General features: G+C 40.3%; 2 protein-coding genes across 17 annotated transcripts in view; one reads left to right on the forward strand and one right to left on the reverse strand.

Annotated features, from left to right (window-relative positions):
* Positions 1 to 1,956: 1,956 nt before the first annotated feature.
* Positions 1,957 to 10,069, forward strand: LOC117397460 (ATP-sensitive inward rectifier potassium channel 1-like). Of its 2 annotated transcripts, none has more exons than XM_033996370.3 (2): positions 1,957 to 2,073; positions 8,287 to 10,069. In XM_033996370.3, the coding sequence occupies exon 2, from the start codon at positions 8,307 to 8,309 to the stop codon at positions 9,423 to 9,425; it is 1,119 nt and encodes a 372-aa protein (XP_033852261.3). In that variant the 5' UTR covers positions 1,957 to 2,073; positions 8,287 to 8,306; the 3' UTR covers positions 9,426 to 10,069. The 2 variants fall into 2 exon arrangements, with proteins under 2 accessions (XP_033852261.3, XP_034769024.2); XM_034913133.2 differs by lacking the exon at positions 1,957 to 2,073 and adding an exon at positions 4,928 to 5,019.
* Positions 10,070 to 13,315: 3,246 nt separating this feature from the next.
* Positions 13,316 to 25,290, reverse strand: part of LOC117397175 (Friend leukemia integration 1 transcription factor-like) — a 34,073-nt gene continuing 22,098 nt past the window's right edge. For 8 of the 15 annotated variants that reach the window (XM_059009523.1, XM_059009520.1, XM_059009521.1 and 5 more), the window contains 5 exons: positions 24,593 to 24,661; positions 16,888 to 16,950; positions 16,372 to 16,431; positions 15,986 to 16,042; positions 13,316 to 15,629 (listed from right to left, as the gene is read on the reverse strand). In XM_059009523.1, coding sequence (XP_058865506.1) covers positions 15,100 to 15,629; positions 15,986 to 16,042; positions 16,372 to 16,431; positions 16,888 to 16,950; positions 24,593 to 24,661 — 779 coding nt within the window. In that variant the 3' untranslated portion in view covers positions 13,316 to 15,099. The remainder of the gene's footprint in view (positions 15,630 to 15,985; positions 16,043 to 16,371; positions 16,432 to 16,887; positions 16,951 to 24,592; positions 24,662 to 25,290) is intronic. The other 7 variants (XM_059009522.1, XM_059009528.1, XM_059009530.1 and 4 more) reach the window with 5 other exon arrangements.

Genomic DNA, 25,290 nt, shown 5'->3' on the forward strand with positions numbered 1-25,290 from the left:
CATGGAAACCTCTGGGTGTGAGGATTTCAATTTCCAGTCAGTAAGCAGAAACAATAGTCACTCATGTGTGAAAGTGTTCGATCACTTTGTGCTTTAATTAGGCATCTTAAACAACTTCTAAAAAGTCTCCTGCATTTTGTGGTTACGTGTTCCTTTTCTCTTACTATTTTAAATGAATTGCATGTTAAAGTAATCGATTAAATTAGACGATAACTAATTTGGCTACTTTGACAATTTTCCAAGATTTTCAGTTACAGTGGTTTGATTTCATGTGTGCATACAAAAAAATGTATGATAAAACCAAAAACGAATTACCCCTTCCAAAAAAAAAATAAAACAAGGAAACATAAATATAAACTTGATCAAATTCAGAACTGTCTGGACAAAGCTAATCAATATGGCACTCATCAGTCATCAGTATATTTTTAACACAAACACCCATCTCTCTCTCTCTCTCTCTCTCTCTCTCTCTCTCTCTCTCTCTCTCTCTCTCTCTCTCTCTCTCTCTCTCTCTCTCTCTCTCTCTCTCTCTCTCTCTCTCTCTCTCTCTCTCTGCCTCCTGAACAAAGAAATACAATTTGCAGTAATTTTTGGCAGCAGTTTTTAAAAGGCTATAGTTTGTTGAACTTCAAGCCTGGTTAGCCACTTCATTGAGACAATTAAAGACTTATTATTGCTTTCTTTGGATACAGCTCCTTTCACTCCAGAACTCATAGTCCTTGCCTTTTATTTCTCAGTGCTCAATGAACCCCATCTGCACCCGTGCATTTGCATTTCTAATGGTATACTTTAAATACTGGAACGTCCTTGCTCCAGGTGAAAATATAAATACTCAATTTCTCAGTAATAGGTAACCTTTAACAGGGTGAAGGCACTAGAATTATGACCCCAAAACGACATCAATTAATAACATGCATCAGTTGAGTATGCAGTAATTTAGTGGCATACTTCATTTCATTATTAATTCTGTGGTACCTGTTTGCCATAGTTTAGCCTTTCTCCTATAGTGGTTTACTGCGTTAAACGGTGCACAAAGCAGAGCGAAGTGTAGTAAAGCGTGGTCAAGAATGGGGGATAATTGGGAACATTGGTAAACCACGATAAAAAAGACATGGTTAACCATGGAAAAGCACAGCGAATGCATCGTATAAGCATGGGCAAAGCAAGGTTAAAGTCAAGTTCACCACGGTAAGCGCTTCTAAAGCTCTGTGCGCGCTTCCTTTTTAGAAAGCAGGTGGCTGCGTTGCACGGGTTGTTTGTTTGTTTCATGCCCCTGTAAGCGCACTGTATCATGACAAGTCTCTTTAGCATCAAAGACCTGGGCTTCCTTACACAGCAGTAGATAGATCTCACGGTGATATGCAACAGCTCAGAAAAGGCCAAGGGTTTTGTGCTGCAGGGCAGGTGGATGAGGTTCCTCTTGCAGAGTCGAGAGAGAAACCTTGCATCATGCTAGCTAGTAGTGAGTATTGCAGATGCCAGCCTGTCCCTCACTTTTCATGATCCAGACCCACTGAGATTCTGAGTTAGTGTCTCTAATATCCTATCCATACCTGAACAGTGTGCGTTAAAACCACTTGATTCTCCTTCACCTTTTCAAAACGCAAGTGCGTTTACAGGCAGCGTGAACAAGACATAAAGCAATGCAATTCTTTTGCACTTCCAGGATATGAAGTGATCCAGAGATTGAATTGGAAAGTCAGTTAAGGTCCCTCGCTTCTTCAACTCACGTGACTGGTCCACATTAAGGGACACTTGATGTTGTCTTTTACACTACACTGTAAATAAACACTTATCCGTGTTTGAATCTCATCGGCAGGCTTGTCAAGGCATCTCTGTTGTCTGTGCTTTGTGTAGTAAACATTCCAGGTATTGTCCCATCTAATTAATATGGGCAGGGAAATGCCTATAAATATTGCTGAGACTGGTTCCAGCCACCTAGCGTTGGAGCACAGCACTCCACAGTTGCATTGCTTCTCAGTTTCTTGGGAAGGCAGATCCTTTCTGGACCAGTTCACTTTCAGACCTAACTTTGCACCCGCTGCTGCTACAAAGGCATCCTTTAAAACAAAGGTAAGACATATCCTATTGCAACTGCACACACCCAGCTCTATCGATTACTTATTGTATTTGTGACCCAGGCTTAATGGTGTTGCACTTTCAAACAGTGTATAAAAAAGGCTAAGGGTTTACTATAAATTGTAAGGATGCATGTTTACTACATATTCACTATGAAATAAGAATTTGTTCATACGTAATTCAATTTGAATTATTAACACACTATTGTGTTATCTACTGTAGAGAGAAGATTTTTTTTTTTTTATGGACTGTTTTTGAAGAGAGTTTAAATTATTCCAAAATAACTTATTTCAGCATGTTTCGGACAAAAGCCCTTCATCAGTAAACTTGTAATTTTTCAAGAATTTTGTGGAAGATGTCATGATTATGTCAGAATAGGATATTCATTCCAAGAGGTTCCAAAGTTCCTAGTTTGAAGATAAATTGTTGTACCCCCTTTTAAACATGAAAAATCCCCTTTTTTGGATTGAATAGTTGCACACAGCTAGCTTAGATTGTGTTTTTGGTACTGTTGCTGAACTGTAGCACCATCATTGCTATAATACAGCAACTGTAGTACTGCAGGCAGCTCCACAATGAGGAAAATGGAATCCTAGGGTATACGCACTCTAAAATCTAAATAATACTGTGTGTGATGTCTTAATCAAACACACTCTGTGGCACTTTACACTGTAAAATGGAGTCTTACTGAAAAATTAATTATATATATTGTTTTTAATAAGAATTCAGATGAGTTGAAACAATCAAACCTCAACAGGCTCCTCTCCTATCAACCAATTTCACCGATTCAGAATTGTTTGGCGTGAAAGCGGTTCATGGTCTTCTTATTTATTTCCTGTCATGAACAAAACTAGAAAAACATATCTGTCGTTTACTGTATGCTGGTTTTAGGTTCAAACCAACAAACAAAACTAAGCTGTGGTGAAACACAGTGTTTAAATGTAGGTATAAATAACTGCAACCTATTTGTGAGCGGACAAGACTGTTGCTGAATTAAACGATACCAAAAAGAAGTGTCATTGAGATGAACATTTTTTAATATTGATATTCCTATAGGCAGAATATTAATATAGCTACCTTCAAGAACAAAATAAATGCACTTGTCGTTTTCTTAATTATTTGCTGTCCCTTTATCTGTTTTTGAGGTTTGAAATCATTCTGAGAGGTCCTTATGGCTACAGTATTACTGTATACGTAACACAGGCTAGATCTGTATAGAAGTGAGAACCAATGCTATCTGGTGATCCACCAATTTGGATCAAGTTTTGGAAAGCACCTTCACAGAGACATACCAAAAGTAAAAAAAAAGAACAGCAATATTAGTCAATTGCAATAGGAACCACTCAGAAAGACTGCAAGAGAACAGTAAATAGAGAACTAAGAAAATGTTGTTACTTACTTTATATGTGTCCCTATTTGTAAGAGTGGTTAGAGTTTAGCAGAGGTGTCACAATCATTTGTGACTACAGTACAAGGTGAGGCAGGAATTAGATTACCCCGTGTAGCTCTGAGAGCACATCTCTCTGGCAGAACCTGTAAAATTTGCCCAGCAACAGTCTGGCTCCTTCTGATCAGGTCTGCTGCTCTGCTGTGCAATAGAGAGTCAAGTCTTAAAGCAGTAACCTTAGCAGTCCTCTCCCCTAGATAGCTGATTTATTAACCAAACCCAAGCTGAAACATCAAGGAAAGGGGGTCTGGTGGTCAGTCATGTGGCCCGAAGGTGAGCTGCCCCATAGCTGCTCAGCACTGCCTCTGCTTTAGACAGGACAGGACAGGTCCTGGAGTCTCCAAGCAGGGACTATGTTAGGTGCCACGCGGTCACAAATTTGGAATTACATTTTTAGAATTTTTTAAATAGCCTATGTGAACTCCATGGAGTTTGAGAAGTTGCGCTTGAATAAAATGCATCAATGTATACTGCCAGTAAAGGTACTGGACTTCATAAAATGCGACATGTACAGTAGCTTTTTTTGTGTCCTTTATTATGTGACCGATTCGTTTGTTGTAAAAATGGAATCCATAACTCATTTAATAGGGTAAAATCAATACTTTTTAGTGCATACACAGCCGTTATAAAGTAGAGTTATAGCAGTGCTATGCATTTTATTTGGTTTATCCGTCCGGATTTAGCTACGTTAAGAGGCATTTTAACTAATGCCTTCAATACGCTAATGAAAGCACTGGCAGACATGTTCATTTCTTATATGCAAATGGAATTGCTGGCACGTATGAAAATGGAGTTCCTATGTATTCTGTAACGTATAAGACTGCTGCAGTTCAGCTGGGTAAAGACGGCAGATTTGAGAGACTTTGACACAGGGCTGGTACTGGGTTTCATGAGGAGCAGTCCTGAAAGTAGCTTGGAAACACCAGCAACCAACAACCTCTTACACCTGGAGTGCAATGGCCCTTCAGGACCAGGATTGACCTCCCGTGCTCTGAGAGAGGAGCGCTGTTCAACCTGGTCAGCTTTGACTCAACACGATCAAGCTGTGAAGAGCAAAGCTCCAATCCAAGACACTTCAAGTTGTGTTTGGAGGCTCACCAATGGAAAGCAAAGCAGAAGAACCACAAAGCAAAGTCCATATTCATTCTACAAAGTAATAACCTATATAGTTTTTTTTTTGCTGAGGGGAGCATTTTGTGTGTGTGTGTGTGTGTGCGTGAGAGTTGGTGGTGGTGGGGGGGGGGTAGGGTGGGGGTGTGTGGGATGACGGGTGGTAGAAGTTTGGGATCTGGGTCACAGTAAGACACATTTCAAACAAGGCCTGTCTTTCTGCGTTAGGGAGTTTAAACTGCAGCATGTGCCCTGGCTTAAAGAATTTTACTGGGGATTAAAACAGCCGACACACGCTGGGGGGACTCAGTAGAAAGAAAAAAAAAGGAAAGTGTAGAGTCTGAATAAACCAGAGACTGAACAGAGTGCTCTTGCGTTAGCAGGTATGTGAAAATATTTCTTTTTAAAATCCTTTTTGTTCTGATGAATTAAAGTGTACTTAATAAAACATTTCTTGAATGTTTGATAGGGTTTTTATTAACACCCTGCCTTCCTTTAATAAAGAATGTGCTGTAGGATTTATGAACTGGGTCCACTAACTAGCAATGTAAAATTGTTGTTTGGCCATTTATGAAATAACAACGCTTCAGTGACCATAAAGGCCATCTCAAAACTTTTCTACTTGATGGTTTAAGTAGCTAGATAAAGTACAGAACTTAATTCAACAAATTATGCCTCACTAGTTTTATTATGAAACCAAGATTTTTTTAAACTTTTTTCAGGTTCCTAATATTTGCAAATTAATCCGTACCATGTTTTAGATTTGTAACTCTACTGTTGCATTTTTGCATATTCTATTTTGCTCATAATATATATATATATATATATATATATATATATATATATATATATATATATATATATATATATATATATATATATATATATAAATGGCATATTATTTATACTACTTCCTTGTTTGAACACAATCTCACTTAAAACACTGAAATATTATTAAATATTGATGTCAGTAAATTAGCGAAGGGTCCGTATACAGTAAAGTATTACATGTGCAATTTACTGTCAGCATTGCCTAACCTTGAATGAACTGAACAAGGGAATTATGAGAGTGGGAGGACTGGGCTATATTAAATGCCATTGTCTTCATTGCTTTGTAATTTTCTGGAGCATTTTAACTGACATCGACCTGTTATTTTAAGTTGAATTCCATTGTTATGATAACTGCAAAAGTTAAGTCTAAATGTATCCGTTAATTCTGCAGATATATCTCTTCAGATATCCTTAATATAAAGGAACTGAAACCTAAAAGTGATCCATTTCTTGTTGTTTTCTCCGCACAGTGGTGATAAAGCTCCATTTTCTATGTGCCGAGCTTCATAGCCGGTGTGAAATTTCACTGCTCTGATTACAGGCATATCTAACTTGACTGTCCTCAGACTAGGACGCAGCAGTTTGTAGCCAAAACGAAGGATTTACAGTGCCTTGCGAAAGTATTCGGCCCCCTTGAACTTTGCGACCTTTTGCCACATTTCAGGCTTCAAACATAAAGATATGAAACTGTAATTTTTTGTGAAGAATCAACAACAAGTGGGACACAATCATGAAGTGGAACGAAATTTATTGGATATTTCAAACTTTTTTAACAAATAAAAAACTGAAAAATTGGGCGTGCAAAATTATTCAGCCCCCTTAAGTTAATACTTTGTAGCGCCACCTTTTGCTGCGATTACAGCTGTAAGTCGCTTGGGGTATGTCTCTATCAGTTTTGCACATCGAGAGACTGAAATTTTTGCCCATTCCTCCTTGCAAAACAGCTTGAGCTCAGTGAGGTTGGATGGAGAGCATTTGTGAACAGCAGTTTTCAGTTCTTTCCACAGATTCTCGATTGGATTCAGGTCTGGACTTTGACTTGGCCATTCTAACACCTGGATATGTTTATTTGTGAACCATTCCATTGTAGATTTTGCTTTATGTTTTGGATCATTGTCTTGTTGGAAGACAAATCTCCGTCCCAGTCTCAGGTCTTTTGCAGACTCCATCAGGTTTTCTTCCAGAATGGTCCTGTATTTGGCTCCATCCATCTTCCCATCAATTTTAACCATCTTCCCTGTCCCTGCTGAAGAAAAGCAGGCCCAAACCATGATGCTGCCACCACCATGTTTGACAGTGGGGATGGTGTGTTCAGGGTGATGAGCTGTGTTGCTTTTACGCCAAACATAACGTTTTGCATTGTTGCCAAAAAGTTCGATTTTGGTTTCATCTGACCAGAGCACCTTCTTCCACATGTTTGGTGTGTCTCCCAGGTGGCTTGTGGCAAACTGTAAACGACACTTTTTATGGATATCTTTAAGAAATGGCTTTCTTCTTGCCACTCTTCCATAAAGGCCAGATTTGTGCAGTATACGACTGATTGTTGTCCTATGGACAGAGTCTCCCACCTCAGCTGTAGATCTCTGCAGTTCATCCAGAGTGATCATAGGCCTCTTGGCTGCATCTCTGATCAGTCTTCTCCTTGTATGAGCTGAAAGTTTAGAGGGACGGCCAGGTCTTGGTAGATTTGCAGTGGTCTGATACTCCTTCCATTTCAATATTATCGCTTGCACAGTGCTCCTTGGGATGTTTAAAGCTTGGGAAATCTTTTTGTATCCGAATCCGGCTTTAAACTTCTCCACAACAGTATCTTGGACCTGCCTGGTGTGTTCCTTGTTCTTCATGATGCTCTCTGCGCTTTAAACGGACCTCTGAGACTATCACAGTGCAGGTGCATTTATACGGAGACTTGATTACACACAGGTGGATTCTATTTATCATCATTAGTCATTTAGGTCAACATTGGATCATTCAGAGGTCCTCATTGAACTTCTGGAGAGAGTTTGCTGCACTGAAAGTAAAGGGGCTGAATAATTTTGCACGCCCAATTTTTCAGTTTTTTATTTGTTAAAAAAGTTTGAAATATCCAATAAATTTCGTTCCACTTCATGATTGTGTCCCACTTGTTGTTGATTCTTCACAAAAAATTACAGTTTCATATCTTTATGTTTGAAGCCTGAAATGTGGCAAAAGGTCGCAAAGTTCAAGGGGGCCGAATACTTTTGCAAGGCACTGTATATATTTTGTCTGTGAAGACACATTGATTTAGATTGTATTACATTACATAAATACAGCTTGTCTCCTGATTTTTTCAAAGAAAAATGTATTTGGTACTTAATGGGTTAACTAACCATTAACATAGGAATGGAAACATTTGCTCAAATATTCGTTAGCATTTAGTAAAGAAAATGCAGGGTCGCATAGATGTCAGGTATAGGCTGGGGTTTGAATAATACAGTCTGAAGTTTTAGCCCCGTGGCATTTTTTAGTCATGTTGTGTAAATCTTAAAAGCATAAACAAGCCGGTACTCAGATAACGATCATTTGAAATAACCGCTTGGCAGATGTATTTATTTTGTTATTTATACTAAAACAAATTGAATTGGCGTAATTACAAAGTTGCCATATCACAGTTAGCATAAATTATATTTTTATGTGTGCCTGTTAGAAACATTTGAAGTCAAGATGTTGAATGAGAGCTTTAACAGTAACTTAGTTCTTATTTTTTCTCCATCGTGTAAAGAAGGCCTTGGCGGTTTTTTTTTAAACAGCGTTTAATATCCTTTCTTCCCCTTGGTTGTGTTTCTTTTCCTTGTCAGACTCGGATCTGGGAGGAGGAATGTTCCAGAACCTGCGTAAGCACTTTGCTGACCACCTGGTTGAACGTCGGACCAGGAGATCCCGGCTGGTGTCCAAAGATGGCCAGTGCAACATCAAGCTCGGCCATGTGGAGGAGAAGAACAGAATGGCCTTCCTGTCCGATATCTGGACCACCTTCCTGGATATGCGCTGGAGGTACAAGATGACCATCTTCAACGTAGTCTTCCTGGGCTCCTGGTTCATCTTTGCAGTGTTTTATTATGTAATCGCCTACGTGCACGGGGACCTGCTTGAATTCGACCCCCCCCAGAACCATACCCCCTGCGTGTTCAACGTCTTTGGGCTCACGTCTGCGTTCCTCTTCTCCATTGAGACCCAGATGACCACGGGCTACGGTTACCGCTGCATAACGCCAGAGTGTGGGATTGCTGTCATCGTCGTGGTTGTCCAGACTATTGTGGGAACCTTCATCAATGCCTTCATCGGCGGTATCATGGTAGCCAAGTTTGCGCGGCCCATCAAGAGGACTAAGACAATCACCTTCAGTAAGACTGCAGTCATCGGCAACCACGAGGGCAAGCTATGTCTTTTCATCCGGGTGGCCAATCTCCGCAAGAGCCTTCTGATCAAGAACTACATCTACGGCAAGCTCCTGAAGACCACCGTGACCCCAGAAGGTGAGACCATCGTCCTGGACCAGGTGGATATTGATTTTGTGGTGGATGTCGGCAAAGAGAACATGTTCTTCATCTGCCCGCTCACCATCTTCCACATAATCGACAGCTCAAGTCCCTTCTTTGATATGTCGATGGACACCCTTGCCCAGCAGGAATTTGAGCTGGTGGTCTTCTTGGATGGGACGATGGAGTCTACTAGTACCTGCTGCCAGGTGCGGACTTCCTATCTGCCCAAGGAGATCCAGTGGGGGTATCGCTTTGCCCCCATTGCCTCCAAGTCCAAACAAGGAAAGTACTCTGTAGACTTCTCTAACTTCAACAAGACAGTGGCGGTGCCCACGCCCCACTGCGCCTTCTGTTTCCTCGATGAGAAGGGGCACGGAGAGGAACCCAAAAAAGGGTATGATAACGCAGCCTTCCAACACAGTACCGAAACACCAACGGATGACATCGAAATGTGAGGGAAGGATTGAAGAGGGTGGGCAGTTTTGAAGCAGGATTAACCAGGAGATCTTTCCACGGTTTAGTCCAGACAGTCATAAATGTGTTTTGAGGTGATATGTAGTATTGCACACTGATGTGTTTTTATAGTTTTATTCTACTACATTTGCAACACCAGGGCCCCCTAATTGTTCCTCTGCTCCCCAGTTCTTTCAGTGTGCGAAATAAGCTTCATATTGATCAGTACAGGTTTATTTACTTCCAACCACAAGTGTTTGCAAAATAGAGACTTGTCAGCTTCTGAAATTGAACTTCCACTGTTGTGTAAGGTTTAATGTGTCCTTGTTCTCTGATATGAAGTTTTTACTTGGGTTGAAGTGCCTCCCAGTTGTCTTGACAACAAAAAAAGAAGAAAACAAATTGCTCTTTTGCAAAACACAAGCAGTTTATGGGGTTACGTTGAAGGGGATTATTTTTTTTAATCTGTTTTTATGAGTATTTTTTTTTCCACAAAGCTGTCGCTAGAAATGAACTGTTGATTATTAAGAATGATTTATTCTTACCCAGCTGGAGTCTTGTCAGAGCGGTACAGAAATTAATTAAATTAACAGAGGATTGAACAATGAAACAACAAAAGACAACTGAATAAAAAAATTAAAGAATGGTGCATTAGTGTTTTTAAATCCCCCTATTTTTCATTAGGACTGGAATGTGTAAGAACGGAAAAGCAAATGTTCTTTTGGTGTTGTAAGTACACGCAGATACAAAAGTGCCCAACATGGGCACAGGGGGGCAGTGTTGCACTATAGATCTCATTGTACACTGCTGTTTCAGGTCTCATTTACCATGAGGTCGTGATGTACAGACAGACCCGGAGGAAGGCCTTGGCAAGCTAGGCAGTCGCCCAGGACGGCAAATTTAGGGGGGACGGCAAAAATAAATAAATAAATAAAAGCAAGGAATGTGCATTATGTGCAAAGCACGGCTCCCATGACGTTTAGCACCACGCAACTGGCATCGCACGGAAGAATCCTACGCAAACATGCTCTTTCACATGGTATGGAGTTATCAACACATTGCGTTCGTTCAAGTATTATGGCCTTCTATATATAGACTGTAGAGAAAATGGCTTTAGGAGTAACTTAAGTCATCCTTAACGGAGACGCGAAGTTTCAAGAAGTAAGCCACAAGACTGGTATCGATTTTAAACAAGAATTTGGTAAGTTAATTTAATTTATATAAATTTACGGTATTTTGACAGCAAATACCAATGTTAATAAAATGGGTTAAATTCCGATCTCTTAAGTCCCGAATCAATCGATAAAAAAAATAATATCTGAATTTTGCCTATCACATGACACTGGTATATATATATATATATATATATATATATATATATATATATATATATATATATATATATTACTAACCTGTAAATAGACATGTGATACTATTTAAATGGTACCCAGATTTGAGCTGAATTCAGCGGTAAAATGCGCACTTATCTGTTGTTTACTTTGTTTGAGTATACTTTACCATAAAACATTACCACCAATACACTGAGACGATTACTGAGGACAAACTTACAAAAACGCAACACACGTGTGTCTACACAACTTTCTGAAAGACTGGCAGCACAAACGATGATGACGTAGTAGCCAGGGCCGCTTGGGAATGAACTCATCCACATACACATTTGCAGGTAGCCTACAGCAGTACTTTTATTATGAGACACCAGGGGGCAGACATAGTCCTTACGCTTACAGCCATCTAGCTGAGCCAACAAACTTTTCTTCCTACGCCGCTAAAGAACGGCTTTTGTCAGAAATTATTTTTTATTCGTTTAATCCTTTTTGTGTACATCCCCAAAGTCATTAATTTTCATTATTGTGCACTGCAGTTATACCGCCTTTCAACTAGATTAGCCAGCATACAGAGTGCACTATTAAAATGAACCCCTGAAGATCAAAAGCATTGCACTGGCTCCCCTTCCCTTTGCCCTAAATGTAGTTACTGGATAGGGGAGCGCATCCTGTCTGTTCTACTCTGGGGAGAGGTTAAGAACAGCCTTTCACTTGAAGGTAGAGATATTAATATGGAGCTCATTGTTCAGTGTGAAGGAAAATCTGCAACATGCCACAGATTCTTCTGCATGGCTTGCCATGTTTATCATGGTTGCACTTTGGGACAAAGATCTGAGATAATCCACCCAACATTATTCTTGGACGGCTTTCACACGGAACGACATTTATTTTTTTCCCCAATAACAATTCAAAATTTTAAGTCAAAAGTGTTTTTTATTTTTCCTCATTTAAATAGTTTTGTTTGAACTGGAGAGCTGAAGTAGTTTCTGTTTCTGCACGTCCAAGTGCCAGGGCTGAGACAGCAGTGGCCCTGTTTCTAAAGAGTTTACTCCAGTCGCTAATGCTAATGAACTGCTATTTTTTTGGAAGGTGAAAAACACCGATTGACTTTACAAAACTAGCATCTAGGTAACTGAACTGAATGCATCTTCAGCTCTTTCAGGTTGTTTGTTTCTTAGCTGTGTACATTGCTGTTATTATTATTATTATTATTTGTTTATTTAGCAGACGTCTTTATCCAAGGCGACTTACAGAGACTCGGGTGTGCGAACTATGCATCAGCTGCAGAGTCACTTACAATTACGTCTCACCCGAAAGACGGAGCACAAGGAGGTTAAGTGACTTGCTCAGGGTCACACAATGAGTCAGTGGCTGAGGTGGGATTTGAACCGGGGACCTTCTGGTTACAAGCCCTTTTCTTTAACCACTGGACCACACAGCCTGTTGAATGTTCATCTTTTAAAAACAAAAGATGAGTAAACACGGCTGCTTTGCGACAACACCCAGCTCTCCTCAAGTACCTGGTGGCAAGTGACTCCTCTATCCAACTCCTAATGCTGTCAATTTTCATTATCATTATCATATATTAAGTTACAACCGACCCTATGCATACCATTTAGGTACCAAACGCTGTTTGCATGCTGTATCAAGCACCTTCTGCATCCGTTTTGCATTATTTTGAGATCTGCGCACGCGTCAGCGGTTTATCACTTGCGCTGTTATTAATGTCTTTTTAAAAAACTTTCGGTATTATAAATGAGATGCACTTTTAAAACATCAAAATCAATCTCGGCATGACACCTTACTTAATACTTTTAGCAGTGTCATGAGTCAGCATTCACACGCAGAGCAGCTGAAGATTCCATTGCTTAAAGTCTGCGCAGTGAAGTATAGAGAGATTTCAGTTTTGAGGAGGCTGATGATGGAAGAGTTAAACAATATGACAAGACCTTGTTTTTCTCCATGGATATTGTGAAGCAAAGCACCACTAAGTGAAAGTAAGTTATTGCTTTTCATATGGAAATACCTGTATAGGTATATATGTTTGACATTGCAATTGAGTTATTATATTTTTCTGTGTTTTGCACAGTATTATCAATATCGATATCAATATACAATTTTCATATCGTTGCCCACCCCTAGTAATTGCCAGTTATTGCAATGTAATTACAAAGCTAATGAGGCCCTGTAATATAAAGTGTATAGAGTCTTTCTTTCTTTCTTTCTTTCTTTCTTTCTTTCTTTCTTTCTTTCTCTTCAGGCACACTTTTGAGACATGCCTTTATCGTTAGTCATGTTTTCAAGCAATAATGGGAGCTTTTTAAAACTCATGGGCATTACATATTGAAGGACTGTGAACCAGTACCAAAGACATACTCATATCCGATGTGTTCAAACCACAAAACCACCCAGTCTTCTAATTGCTTGTACTGCCATTAAAATAGCCACTTTTGGCAACACATGCTTCAGTCCAGTGAATCATGTGTGTAAAATCCACATGTAATAGCAGGAAGATGATTTGACTCAATAAGTTTAGAATAAGGCAGTTTAGAAGAAAACAAAAAAACATTTTTTATTTTGTCACATTTTTTTTTTCTTTACAGCGTAGCCCTTTTACAACAGGTGGGCGTTATACTTCATACATTGCAAGAACAACAATGACAAAAAAAAGATTACTTGCAAAATTATATATATTTATTATCCAAAAAGTACATTGCATATATAAGTAGCGAATAACCCCATCTTAACATGAGGGAGGGGAATTATTCATGTAATGCTACGTATTTAGAATGTCGCGGCAATGGGAGGGAATTTAAGGAGGAATGGGAAGCTTTAAGTTAGGGAATGGTGCCCTTGAAGAGCAAGCGAGTGGGAGAAAAATTCTACCTTAAAAATGATTGTCAATTTGGAATTATGGTTCGTAATGGTTTTGGCATATTTTAATTTTGGGGGAGGGGAGGCTTGTAAAGGATGGGACATAATGATTAGGTTCCACTGCACAATACTGATAATAATGCATCCTGTATCATCATCTATATTCTTTACAATTCGGTAAAAGCTATAGCCCAAATGTACAGATTAACAAAAACAAAACAAAAAGATGTACAAATTTGTTTTAAAAAATGGATTTATTTATTTTTTTTGATAGTAAAAATTGCATTTGTGACCGAGGTCAACTCGTTTATTTAATTTTCTTTTAATACTGTGTAACATATGAAAATAACTCTGCATAATTTATACAGTAAATTGCTTTAACGCGTGGTTGACCAATGTTTTAACAAAAAAAAAAAAAAAATAGGTCTGACAAACGCACAGCGCTCGCGAATCTGAAGACTTCTTTTTCAGCCTCATGTTTTTTTTGCTTTTATTTCATTTAGTTATTTATTTAGTAACTTATTTAGCTTCAACGGTTCATGGCCTGATGTCCGTACTTGGCATCGTAGTCCTTTTGAGGAATCCTCTTCCTAAGAAAGTTCACTCCGTCTTGGAAAGTGTTTAAGATTAAGAACATGAGCGGAGGTCAAGAATCAGATGGAGAGTCGGAGATCTCCAGTGAAAGGTCTAGAATGCCATCAGTATCATTGCAGACTTCAAAAGGCTTGTGTTCTGGAGTGGGTTCCAGAACACAGGTTGCTTTAGAACACAATCCTGGAACACAGTCCTTGAAGGCTAAATAGAAGAGGATACTTCATGGAGCCTAGGACATGTGCCATAAAGATCTGGGTTCAGAACATTGAAGACCAATGGTTCGTATGTTCTTATGACGGTGTTTCATAGCCTCTGGAGATGTTTCCTTTGCTGGTTTTGAAAATTCCAGTTTGGATGACACCTCAGTATTAAAAAAAAAAAAAAAAGATTAAGTCTTCCAGTTGCCAACCAAACTTCACTGAGATGCCCTCTAGAATTCCATGCAAAGAAGTATGTAAGACGATTGAAAATCTTAGATCTTCCCATTGAAAGGTATAGGTTCATGTAGATGGCTATTACTATCTAAGGAGTTACAGCACTTGGTCCTGCTTGAGACCCTTTGCAGTTGGGTCCATGTCTTGGGATGATCAACGAGAGTGCCCAGCGATCACCTTCACCAGTCTGTGTAATACTGAAGAGTTCCTGAAAACCATTGCTACTGGCCCAAGATCCAGTCCAGAAGAGCACAAAAACACACACACACACAAAACATAAAACAACCGCTCTACAGGTGAATAAGTAGTATTCCATTTCTAAGTGAACGATTAATCCAGTTTTTTTTTTCATTTTTTTTTTTTTTTGTTCACAAGTTCAAAGATTTTCCAGAAGAGGAATCCAGGATTGAGTGCAGGTCCGAACAGCACTAGTAGTAGCTGCCCAGGTGGGACGGAACGTGGGTGTTGGGGTGCCGAGGCACATTGGGGTTGGGGTAGATCCCTCCAGCTGGGGAGCTCCAGTAGGGGGCAGCCGCGCCAAAGAAACTGGAGGAGGTGACGGGCATGGAGGAAGGGTGTGGGGAGACAAAGTTCACCTTCTGCTGGTGGGCGTGATAGGAAGGCATGTAGGCCAGGTCCGAGGGGTACTTGTACATGGAGGACTCGGTGGGGTGTGGCTGCAGGGCCTGGGCGATGCCGTGGAAATCGAACTTGTAGGCGTAGCGCTTGCCGTGCACCTTGGTCATGATGTTCTTGTCGTAGTAGTAGCGCAGGGCGCGGCTCAGCTTGTCGTAGTTCATGTTGGGCTTGCTCTTGCGCTCCCCCCAGCGACGCGCCACCTCGTCCGGGTCCGTCATCTTGAACTCCCCGTTGGTCCCCTCCCAGGTGATGCATCCGGCGTTGGAGCTGTCCGACAGGAGCTCCAGCAGGAACTGCCACAGCTGGATCTGCCCACTCCCTGCGTCAACGACAGAACAAAACAAGGATCAGCAACGCGGCCCCTGCTGCTGTCTCTCACAGCTGACTTCCTGTCCTGCAGTCTATCCAAATCCCTCTATCATGTCTGAAGCAGCACCTTTAGTTCTGTTGTTTAGCCTGTTTTATTTGAATGACTTCCCTGGTATAAATGATACTGTGACGCTGTATGTCTTAAAATCGCTGCAGTTGCACTAAAACATGGAGAAGAGACTAGAAGATGATACTTAAGCGAATGGAATGGGGGGTGCATAGTAATAGATGAACTAATGTGTGGAACAGCAGACAGACAGACAGGGAGTTATATAGATAGACCAAAATCAAATGAATTCATCTTACTTGTCTTACCTGGGTTTGCTAATCGACTGCTAGTGGGACCCAGAATCTGGTAGGGATCTTAGAAAATAAGAAAACAGATTTAATAGATTGGACTTTAAGAATCTGAAACGAATTACAACATTTAGTTAAACATGGAGTGCTGTTTTGAAGACTAAATTGATGGATGTGAATTTGTGTTCTTGACTCAGTAACTGTAGTTAGTCAGTGTTTCCAAAGCTGCAGATTGACTGGGGATTGGGGTAAAACAGCAGCTAACAGTCGAAAAGACAATAAAAGCTATCTCTTCTTGTGCAGCATTGCATTGAAATTAGACTGCTCCTTCCTGACAGCTGTCTGCCCAGCGAGCCTCTCCAGTGCAGTATATGGTGCCTGTGTCACTCACTCACCTGGCTGTGGTCTCTGCTGCTCAGAGCTCTTGGAAACGTTCTGTGTGACTGCTGGAGAGCCTGTAAAACACAGCGCCTTTTTAAAACGGGGGACTACTCCAAAGAAAGCACAGTAAAAACAGTACCTCTTAGCGCTTACAATTTTGAAATGTTCAGAAATATTAAGAGTTCTACTAGCTAACGTATGCTTTGTTCACTTTGTATCGTGTTCTGTTTCAGTCATTGTATTCTGGCGACTTTTTAAGACGGAAGTTTAAAGCACCCCTGTGACTTCAACCGAGCTCTCAGAATCCTGTCCAATCAGAATGCAGCCATTACCCAGCAGCACTCTGACTAGTGTTTGTAAGCAATACCACATTCGCTCTCAGTATACTGATGTATACTTTCTTTAAACTCGACGTTTTCCTTATAATCCCTCTGTTTCCTTTGCTGTAAACCAAACGGCTGACAAGCAAAACACTAGTAAAATAAAAACCGAGGAAACAAATCAAGCAGTGAGCGTGATTTCGCATTCACCTTTTACACTGTGCATGCTGTTAGTCCACCCCGGCGGTCGCCTCACTGACTCATAGGAGGGATCTGGAAGGCATGAATAAAAGACAGGAGTTATATAGAGGCCTGCTACTGTACAGGAAACACTTGACAGTGGATGCCAAAGTTTACGTGTGGCGCGTTTTCAAATGATACATGTGCAGCTTTCAAAGAACCATGTTGAGTCAGGGGCTCTCAACCTTTTTTCAATCACGCCCCACCTTTGCAATTTTTTTTTTTTACTTTACCTTAGTAAATGTTATGTACTGAACAAGGGTACCATACAACAGGAAGTCCCTGCTTTATTAAGAGTGTAAGAGAGAAACTATATAAAATAACGCATTTGCGAGTTTGTAAAATTCACTTTTTTTGTGAAAGTTTGACACGTCCTACCGGTTGAGAACGGTTATGTTAAGCAAACACATTTTTTAAAACAGATTTTTGGGAGAGTACTAGACCCCTTCCTCACCACAGGAAGCACTCCTTTCTGTTCTATTTCCGTTAGTTTGCTCTTGCTTGCTCACTGCTCTGGTTTGTTTGTTAGTGGCGGGGAGGGGAGAAAGTGAGTAACAGAAAAACCACAAGAAAGACGGTTTGTGCTGCAACGCCCCTGTATTTTCCCTCAGCAGCATTCCCTGGGTTTAGTGAGTAACTGGACTGTTATGGAAAAAAATCCAAAGAGCCAAAGCTGAACGCTGTCTATAAAAAGCTTCCCGGCAGCTCTACAGCCAGACTCCTCTGAGATCGCTGGCCGCGTCGTGGTGGTTTCATTTGGCACGTAAGCCACCTAAATAGGGATGAGACCGCCAGGTCCATGTAGGATAACAAAAAAAAAACTAACAAAAAAACATGTTCTTTATTTGTATTTCCACTGAACAGACTGTATGACATTCATGGTACCTGTTGTATTATAATTTGGGCAGGTTATGTAATGGTTGTAATTTTTCAGATTGAGGGGGGGTTGGAGGCTCTGTTACAGTATAGAGGGGTACAGATTGAGGGAGAGTTGAGGGCTCTGTTACAGTATAGAGGGGTACAGATTGGGGGAGGGTCGGGGGCTCTGTTACAGTATAGAGGGGTACAGATTGAGGGAGAGTTGAGGGCTCTGTTACAGTATAGAGGGGTACAGATTGAGGGAGAGTCGGGGGCTCTGTTACAGTATAGAGGGGTTCAGATTGAGGGAAAGTCGGGGGCTCTGTTACAGTATAGAGGGGATAAGATTGAGGGAGAGTTGGGGATACTGTCAGATTAAGGCATTCTGTTTGTTTTAGTTCACAATGAATGGATCTGGTCTGGAAAGAGTTAAGTGTACGAAATCTGAGCAGGGTAGCTTTGCTTCCCCTCTCTCCGCCTCTCAGCCGCTTTGTCTAGACCTTATTGAAATCACGTCTATCCTCTGTTAAAAGGTGCTAAGAGACGCACGGGCTACAGACTGACTGCTTTGTGCCCTACATTGTTTTTCTTGAGTTGGCCCCAAACGCTGTGTAAGTGAAGTGCAAGGCTACCCTCTCGTGGCCAGCCTGGGTTCATGTTTAAGTCAATCAGCTGAACTCTGCAAACCACAGTTTCAATCACCACCTCGCACACGTCACAGTAAACCATGGCATGTCCAAGGCTTTTCTACAAGCTGTGATGCAGTTCAGTTCCGACTGTATGAATATTGGAACTGCAGCGGTAAATACAGAGTCATCAGTAGAACTGGGCACGGTTCATTTCTTTTATATTCCGCTTGTAATGCAGGGTTACATCACAAGACCCCGGGACAAGTCTGCTATCCCATCACATTTGACTTATTATTATTATACAACAGCATAACAAAAGCCATCTTGAAGTCATTGTGGAGCTCAAGTAGCAAAACCCATTCTTTATAACTGCTGGGGTGACTCATCAAACCAATAGATTGTATTGCTGAGGGTTTCTACTGTGTTTACTTAAGCGGACTACCAGCTGGATATTTGTAATCTGTTATGAAAATTGTACCAAATGAAATTCTCACATCAGGCTCTATTGGCTAAACTCTGGATCATCATGAACTGTGTTTTTTTTTTTTAAAAGCCACTTCTTTAAATAATGATGAAGGCCATATGCTTCCGTTACTGTATGCACATAGAAACTATACAGTAGTCTTGCTTCATTTAGTAGCAATGTTTTCATTTTTAACATTCAATCATAAAACATGAACAAAATGAAAGAAACTCCCTCCCTCTCTCTCTCTCTCTCTCTCTCTCTCTCTCTCTCTCTCTCTCTCTCTCTCTCTCTCTCTCTCTCTCTCTCTCTCTCTCTCTCTCTCTCTCTCTCTCTCTCTCTCTCTCTCTCTCTCTCTCTCTCTCTCTCTCTCTCTCTCTCTCTCTCTCTCTCAAAGAATTACCCAAGCCTGAGCACTTTACTTTTCCAGATGGACTGTTACTACAATGTGAGGCACCAATCAAACAATACCATCTAGTAAAAGCCAGACTTATATTACAAGGCTTATTTTACAATGAAAACTGCTTAATCGAATCAACTGTTAATTGAATCAGCTGCATTGCAATGAATTACTGAATGACCCGTGTACGGGCACATGAAGAGGTTTTCTCTCTGTTGAATAATTATGTATGTGTGTGGTTTTTTTTTTAATGAAGTATTTATTTAAGTATTTTTTTTGTACCAGCATAGGAGTTGGTGCTTGACCTCTTTCTCATGTATTTGTATGAAAGCTGTGTCTGTTTTATATCACGTAGAAAACTGAGACACATTCACTTGTTTTGTTGAAGGATTAGCCATACGTTAAAAATGTTTTTTTATTTAAAATCTTAAATCAAATTGGAATAAAACGCACACGTTTTAATAGTCGAAGGAAGTCTTTTTCACTCTATTTCAGTCTAGAACCTGTTTTAACCTTGTCCCTCATTATTGAATTGAGCTGCCTGGAGACTTGTTCCAGCCAGGTCTTTGAACATGTAATTGAACCTAGCTGCTCGATTTTAAGCAATTAAGGATATGGTTTGAATAAGTCCCGGTTTGGAAAGGACTTGGAGAGCCAAAAAGTGAGTCCCCCGGCCTAAAATATATTTTGAAGTCAACTGCATAACATCCAGAATGTCCTCCTTAAAGGGCAGGGTTCAGAGCTTTGTATGCACTGCATCTAAAGAAAGTGATACTGCAAGTCCGATTTAAAAAACAGTGAACCTAACAGAAGTACAAGCAAAAAAAATGGAGCCCTTCAGTCGAAAGCTACAACAAACAGAACAGTTTAGAAAAGGGAGCTGGATATGCCAGAGCAAGCTAAGCTTTACTCATTTATTTATTTGTATGTTTGACAAAGGAAGGCACACTTTAAAATAAACCATTCCATATTGCACCGGGGGTCTCCCCTTTCTGAGGGAGGGAATGGGATCGTGATTGCACACAGTGTGAGTGCAGGATACACTGTCTGCTTCAATTCTGAAGGAGCCAGTGTGAGGCTGAGCTGCAGTGGCTGAGAGGGGTCCTCGGAGAGTTGCGTTTCCTGCCTGCCTCGCCTTCAGACAGCCTCTCTTTGTTTCACAGGCTTCTTTTTTAACTTTTTTTTTTTGGTGAAAAAAACACACAAGGGCTGCCTCCTTCCAAGAGAAGGGTCACAGGGAGAGAAAAAACAAAAAAATTGCAGAGAGACAAAACAGAAACTCGGAATTTGAAAAAAAACCAATTACGATAGGCCCTCGCTACTGTCTAATAGGTTGAAAGTAAGCAGGTTTTTATTATGAAAAATGAGTCCAATAAAGTTAGGTACTACTTAACGTTAGTCTAAAAGTTAGACTGCTGCACCAATACGGTAAGTAACCCTATCAAATAGAATAATGTGTTATCATGCCTGTCAGTACAATGAACATCAATGTGTGTTACAGTTCATGGATAAGGTCAATAGAAATTGCAATCGAGTATTGCTCTTTGAATCCACTGTCTAAGCCCTATGGAATGCTGTGCTGCATTTTGATTCAGACAGAGAACAGTATGGCTATGGCCAAATGTTTTGTATCACCTCAAATTTTTATTTAAACTAAAGTAATCAAAGAAACTGCAAAAGTCTACCGAAAGCCATAATAGCTGAACAGAATTTCGTTAAGTATATGGAAATCTACAAAGCGGTATGTAATTCAATATGTTAACGTAACATTATTCACCAGGTTTTATTACTTTATGAAGAGTTCATTCGATAGGGTGATGATACACTTTTGGCCAGAGCTGTAGAGTTTCAGGCTCTAGACTGACTGTTCTGCTGAATTGAAGTTTTTTTCATGTGGGCCTTCGGTAAATCACAATGTTTGTCTAGTTTTACCTTAGCGTTCTGGCTGAGCATTTTGAAGCTGAATGGTAACTCAGAAAGTTAGTGATAACTGTGCTTGACTTAGTGTGCATGAATTTGTTTAGCGATGACACAATGAAAACTGAAGATGATCTGTTCTACAGACAGCAAGCATGCTTGTTTTATTGAATTGAACAATGGCATTGCCTTCATGGACTGTCTGCTAGCAGTGAAACGCAGGGAGGGATGCTGGAGCTTTTGCTAAAGGCATGTACTGTAAAATAAATAAATAAATAAATAAAATTCTGCAGTATCTGATTGGAATAAACTTTAAAACAACTGAGAGGGTGTCTAATTTCGAACCCAATTCCAATAAAAGAAACGAAAAAACATTTCCAATAATTCAATCTAACACTGTCTGGTTTCAGTTAAAGGAAACAGACAGGGTTTTTTTTTTCTTTTGAGTATTTTTTACTGATCTCTATTTCTTTTTTTTATTTTAGCTGAGGGGAGCGGTACATGAGTCAATCAGTGGAAGTATCCCACTGTTTTTGTTAGTTCAGACGGCTGGCATGAATAATAAAAAAAAGAGAGCGATTTGATCTGTCCATAATCTTATCCCATTTGCCCGTTAAGCTAATTGAATTAATAAGGGAAAATATTAGGCACTTCCAAACAAATCTACGGCCTGGGAACGATAATCATTCTTCAGTGGTCTTATCTCGGTTTCCTTTCCCTCGGCCTCACCTAGATAGACAAGCTGCTAAAGCTCCCAGGAACGAATGCTATCATTATTATTGCAGACTTTCGGAGCTGCACTGTGGCACTGCACCACCTAATCCCCTGCTGCCTCACTTCATTATGATGTGATAAATCGGGAGCTCCAGGCTCTGCCCTCCGCGTGGTATTCTGGTATTTCATAGGCTTAGAGAAGCTAAAACTATTTTTTAAAAGGAATTTTCCATTTTCGCTTTCTTTCACATTCAAGACACAGGAACAAGTGTTTTTTTTTTTTTTTTTTTTTTTTTGGTTATACCTTTTTTAATCGGATCAGCTAAAACAGGTACCAAAAAGATAGACACCAGCTTTAAAGTCAGGTGAAATTGAAGGCGAAGAAAGTTCCTCTAGCGGTGTCAGAAAATTTAAAATCAACAAACGCAGCAGCGTCACAAGAATAAGCGCTTTAATGCTAAACGAAAACAAAAATTCTTTGACAAACGATTCAAGGCATTGAGACAGACGTCTAGCCCAAATATCGGTTAGGTTTCTTTTAGTATTGGTTCAGGCTCCATTGCTACCAATAAATCATTTATAAAAAAAAAAGGTTGAGAATGTTTAGGAAACTAGTAAGAAACCTCTGGCTAGCGACTTGTTACAGCTGGAGGTTTAGAAAGTGAAGTGCTCATGCTGTGTGTTGGGTTCTCCTTTCGAAGTGCAGCGTGTGCTGTGCTGCCTGGCTCAGTGCAGGGTGGAGCAGCTGGGCAGACAGAGCAAGAGACGACAAACCAAAGAGTTTCAGCGTTATCCCAAAGGCAGCAAGCCGTAGAAAACCTGGAACAGTGCATCGCTTTGCCTTTCTGTTGTGAACGTGTAAGAAAACGTTTGCTCATGACAAACATCAGCACCAAACAGCCTCTTTATACCCCAGACCAGGTCAACAGAGATAGAGCCAGAGGCTTCTGTGCAAACAGGCAACCCACCTGAGTGTGTGTGTGTGTGTGTGTGTGCGTGCGTGCTTGCGTGCGTGCTTGTGTGTGTGCACCTGCTAACATGAGCCGAAGTGCTGGTGTGTACTACAATTGATAGGATTATGCAATTGAGTTTGAAGTTCCTTAATGCTGAAGCTTATAAATCAATAATCTCCTTATTTGCCTATTTGTCAATAAATCCCCATATAAAGCAATGAGTACCCCACACACACACACACACACACACACACACACACACACACACACACACACACACACACACACCTGTACACTTACAGTTATTACATGTAGGATCTACCTTATGTACTGTAAATCTGTGCCAGTTTGTTTCAGAAGACACCCTCGTATTATACAAGCATTAAAATGACAGACGCCTTGTTTACTACTAGACATCCCCCTTGTTGCCCTGCTCCTGAATTCATTTAGAAAAAACAACAGAGCGCGTAGTTGTGCCTTTGAGGCACCAGCACCTGTCCCTTGTGCAGAGAAGAGGCTTCGAAGCAACCTGGCCATGAGATCTCTGCTCATGACTGCCATTAGAGCAGAGCAGGAGAGGTGCCTGTTGCTGCTTTGTCTTGCTAATGCCCCTGTATTGTGGAAGCGCTTTCAGCAGCCTGTGTTCAGGTAAAGGCAAGGGGGCGGGGTGAGGTTGAATAGGAGCTTCAAGTGGCTCCGTTATTATCCCCTTCACAAAGAACGCACCTGCCAATTGCTCTGCTTATAATAATATCTGCATCCACTTGCCCAGGACTAAGAACAGACGCAGGCAGCGCACAAAGATTGAGGGAGATGAAGTGTTGGGGTTTGTAAAAGCAAAGGGTGCAGGTTTTTTTTTATATATGTTGTTGGCTTGAATTCACTTTAATGTATCTTTTGTTACCCATGTCCTCCTTTTATCTCTGTTACCCACCAGCCCCCCCTCCCTCACATTTTAGTAAATTACTTTTAAAAAATGGCTTCTTTAAATTCATGTTTACAATTTTTTTTAAAACCATGTTGTTTTCCATTCAAATCTCTTTTTTGTTGTTGTTTCTTTTCTTGTTGCTTACTTTTACCCTCAAATTTCCCTTCCCTCCTTCCGCTGTGAAAAGCTTTATAATGGTCCACCTTATAGAAGAGCTTTATTCCTACCAAAACAGTAGAGAATACGCCCCAACACTAGAATCTACAACAGAGAATTAGTTGCAGCTATAATTCTCTGGAACAAACACATGTGCATCATCATCCTGTAATTCTCTGTGACAAACACATCATCGTTTCTTAGTACTGAATTCTGTCTCATATTCAGTGTATTGATTTAGATGCAGATTTTGAAGATAACATTCCCCGTTTTTAAAACTGATGAACTTTTTTTAAACCTGATGTCACTAAATCACACCTATTTTAATGATCTTAACAGTGGCTGATCAATGAACGCCACTCTATTAGAAAAATGTAACATCCTATCCCCTTCAGTCACTCTGTGCACAGTTAAGTTAAATCTATGTATCTATTTTATATTGCATATATGTGTTTCTTGAGCTCCATAGAGTTCACACAAACTAAAACGTAGATGAATCTCTTTAGTTTATTTATGGATGTAGAAATATAAAAACTCAGGAAAGTTAATATCTGAATGATTCAGATCACTGCAAAAGCCTGGCTGTGCCTGGGCTCCTTGCTTCTCCACATTTGCCCTACTAAAGAGGTCTGCAGTATTGTGCAGAGTATCACTCACCTTCCTTGACTGCCAGGCGTGGGGACTGTTCAGTGTGAGACGGGGCGTTGTAGGACAACGAGGAGCTGCCTGCAACGCAACAGAGAGACCAGTTAGAAGGGAAGCAGCTGTTCCTCTTCAGCGCATTTAGGAAACTAGCTCTTGCTATTTCCTTCAAGAGCCCACAGTTACCAAATTGACCAGATTTATTTATTTAACCAGGATAGAGCCCTGGAGATAGACATTTCATTTCAAGGGGGTTCTGGTAGGAGAAGGTGGCAAGAAATAACATTATAAAATCAAGGGGCAAGAGTAGACAAATCATTCAGGGCAAAAACACTTAAAACAATCAAAAATAGTAATACAAAATACAAGCGTTCAAAATAAAACTATTCCTTAATGATCTTGGTCATAGTCGCTGTTTACAGGATTTGTAACTCAGGTCAGATTTAAACTACATATTTATGAGTGGTTTAAAAAAGGTTATTTTTATGTTAGAAGGTTCCAAAGATGAGATGCTTGATATACAAAGGCATGTTAGCTCATATTAGATCTCAATTTAGGGATTTTTAAAAGTACATTATTTGATCTTAACGCATAGGTAGCGTTACATGTCTCTAACAGAGAACTTGGAGCATCATGTCTTCTATAAAATTCAGTTATGATTATGAATAGAGCTTGGGACATCATACTGGCCAGTTAGCCAGTGTTGGTATCCA

The sequence above is a fragment of the Acipenser ruthenus genome, chromosome 39 (genome assembly GCF_902713425.1).
Source record: "Acipenser ruthenus chromosome 39, fAciRut3.2 maternal haplotype, whole genome shotgun sequence".
NCBI classification, from domain to species: domain Eukaryota; kingdom Metazoa; phylum Chordata; class Actinopteri; order Acipenseriformes; family Acipenseridae; genus Acipenser; species Acipenser ruthenus.

Coding starts and splice junctions, on each gene's coding strand:
- LOC117397460 (XM_033996370.3), top strand. CDS start 8,307: ATGTTCCAGAACCTGCGTAAGCACTTTGCTGACCACCTGGTTGAACGT.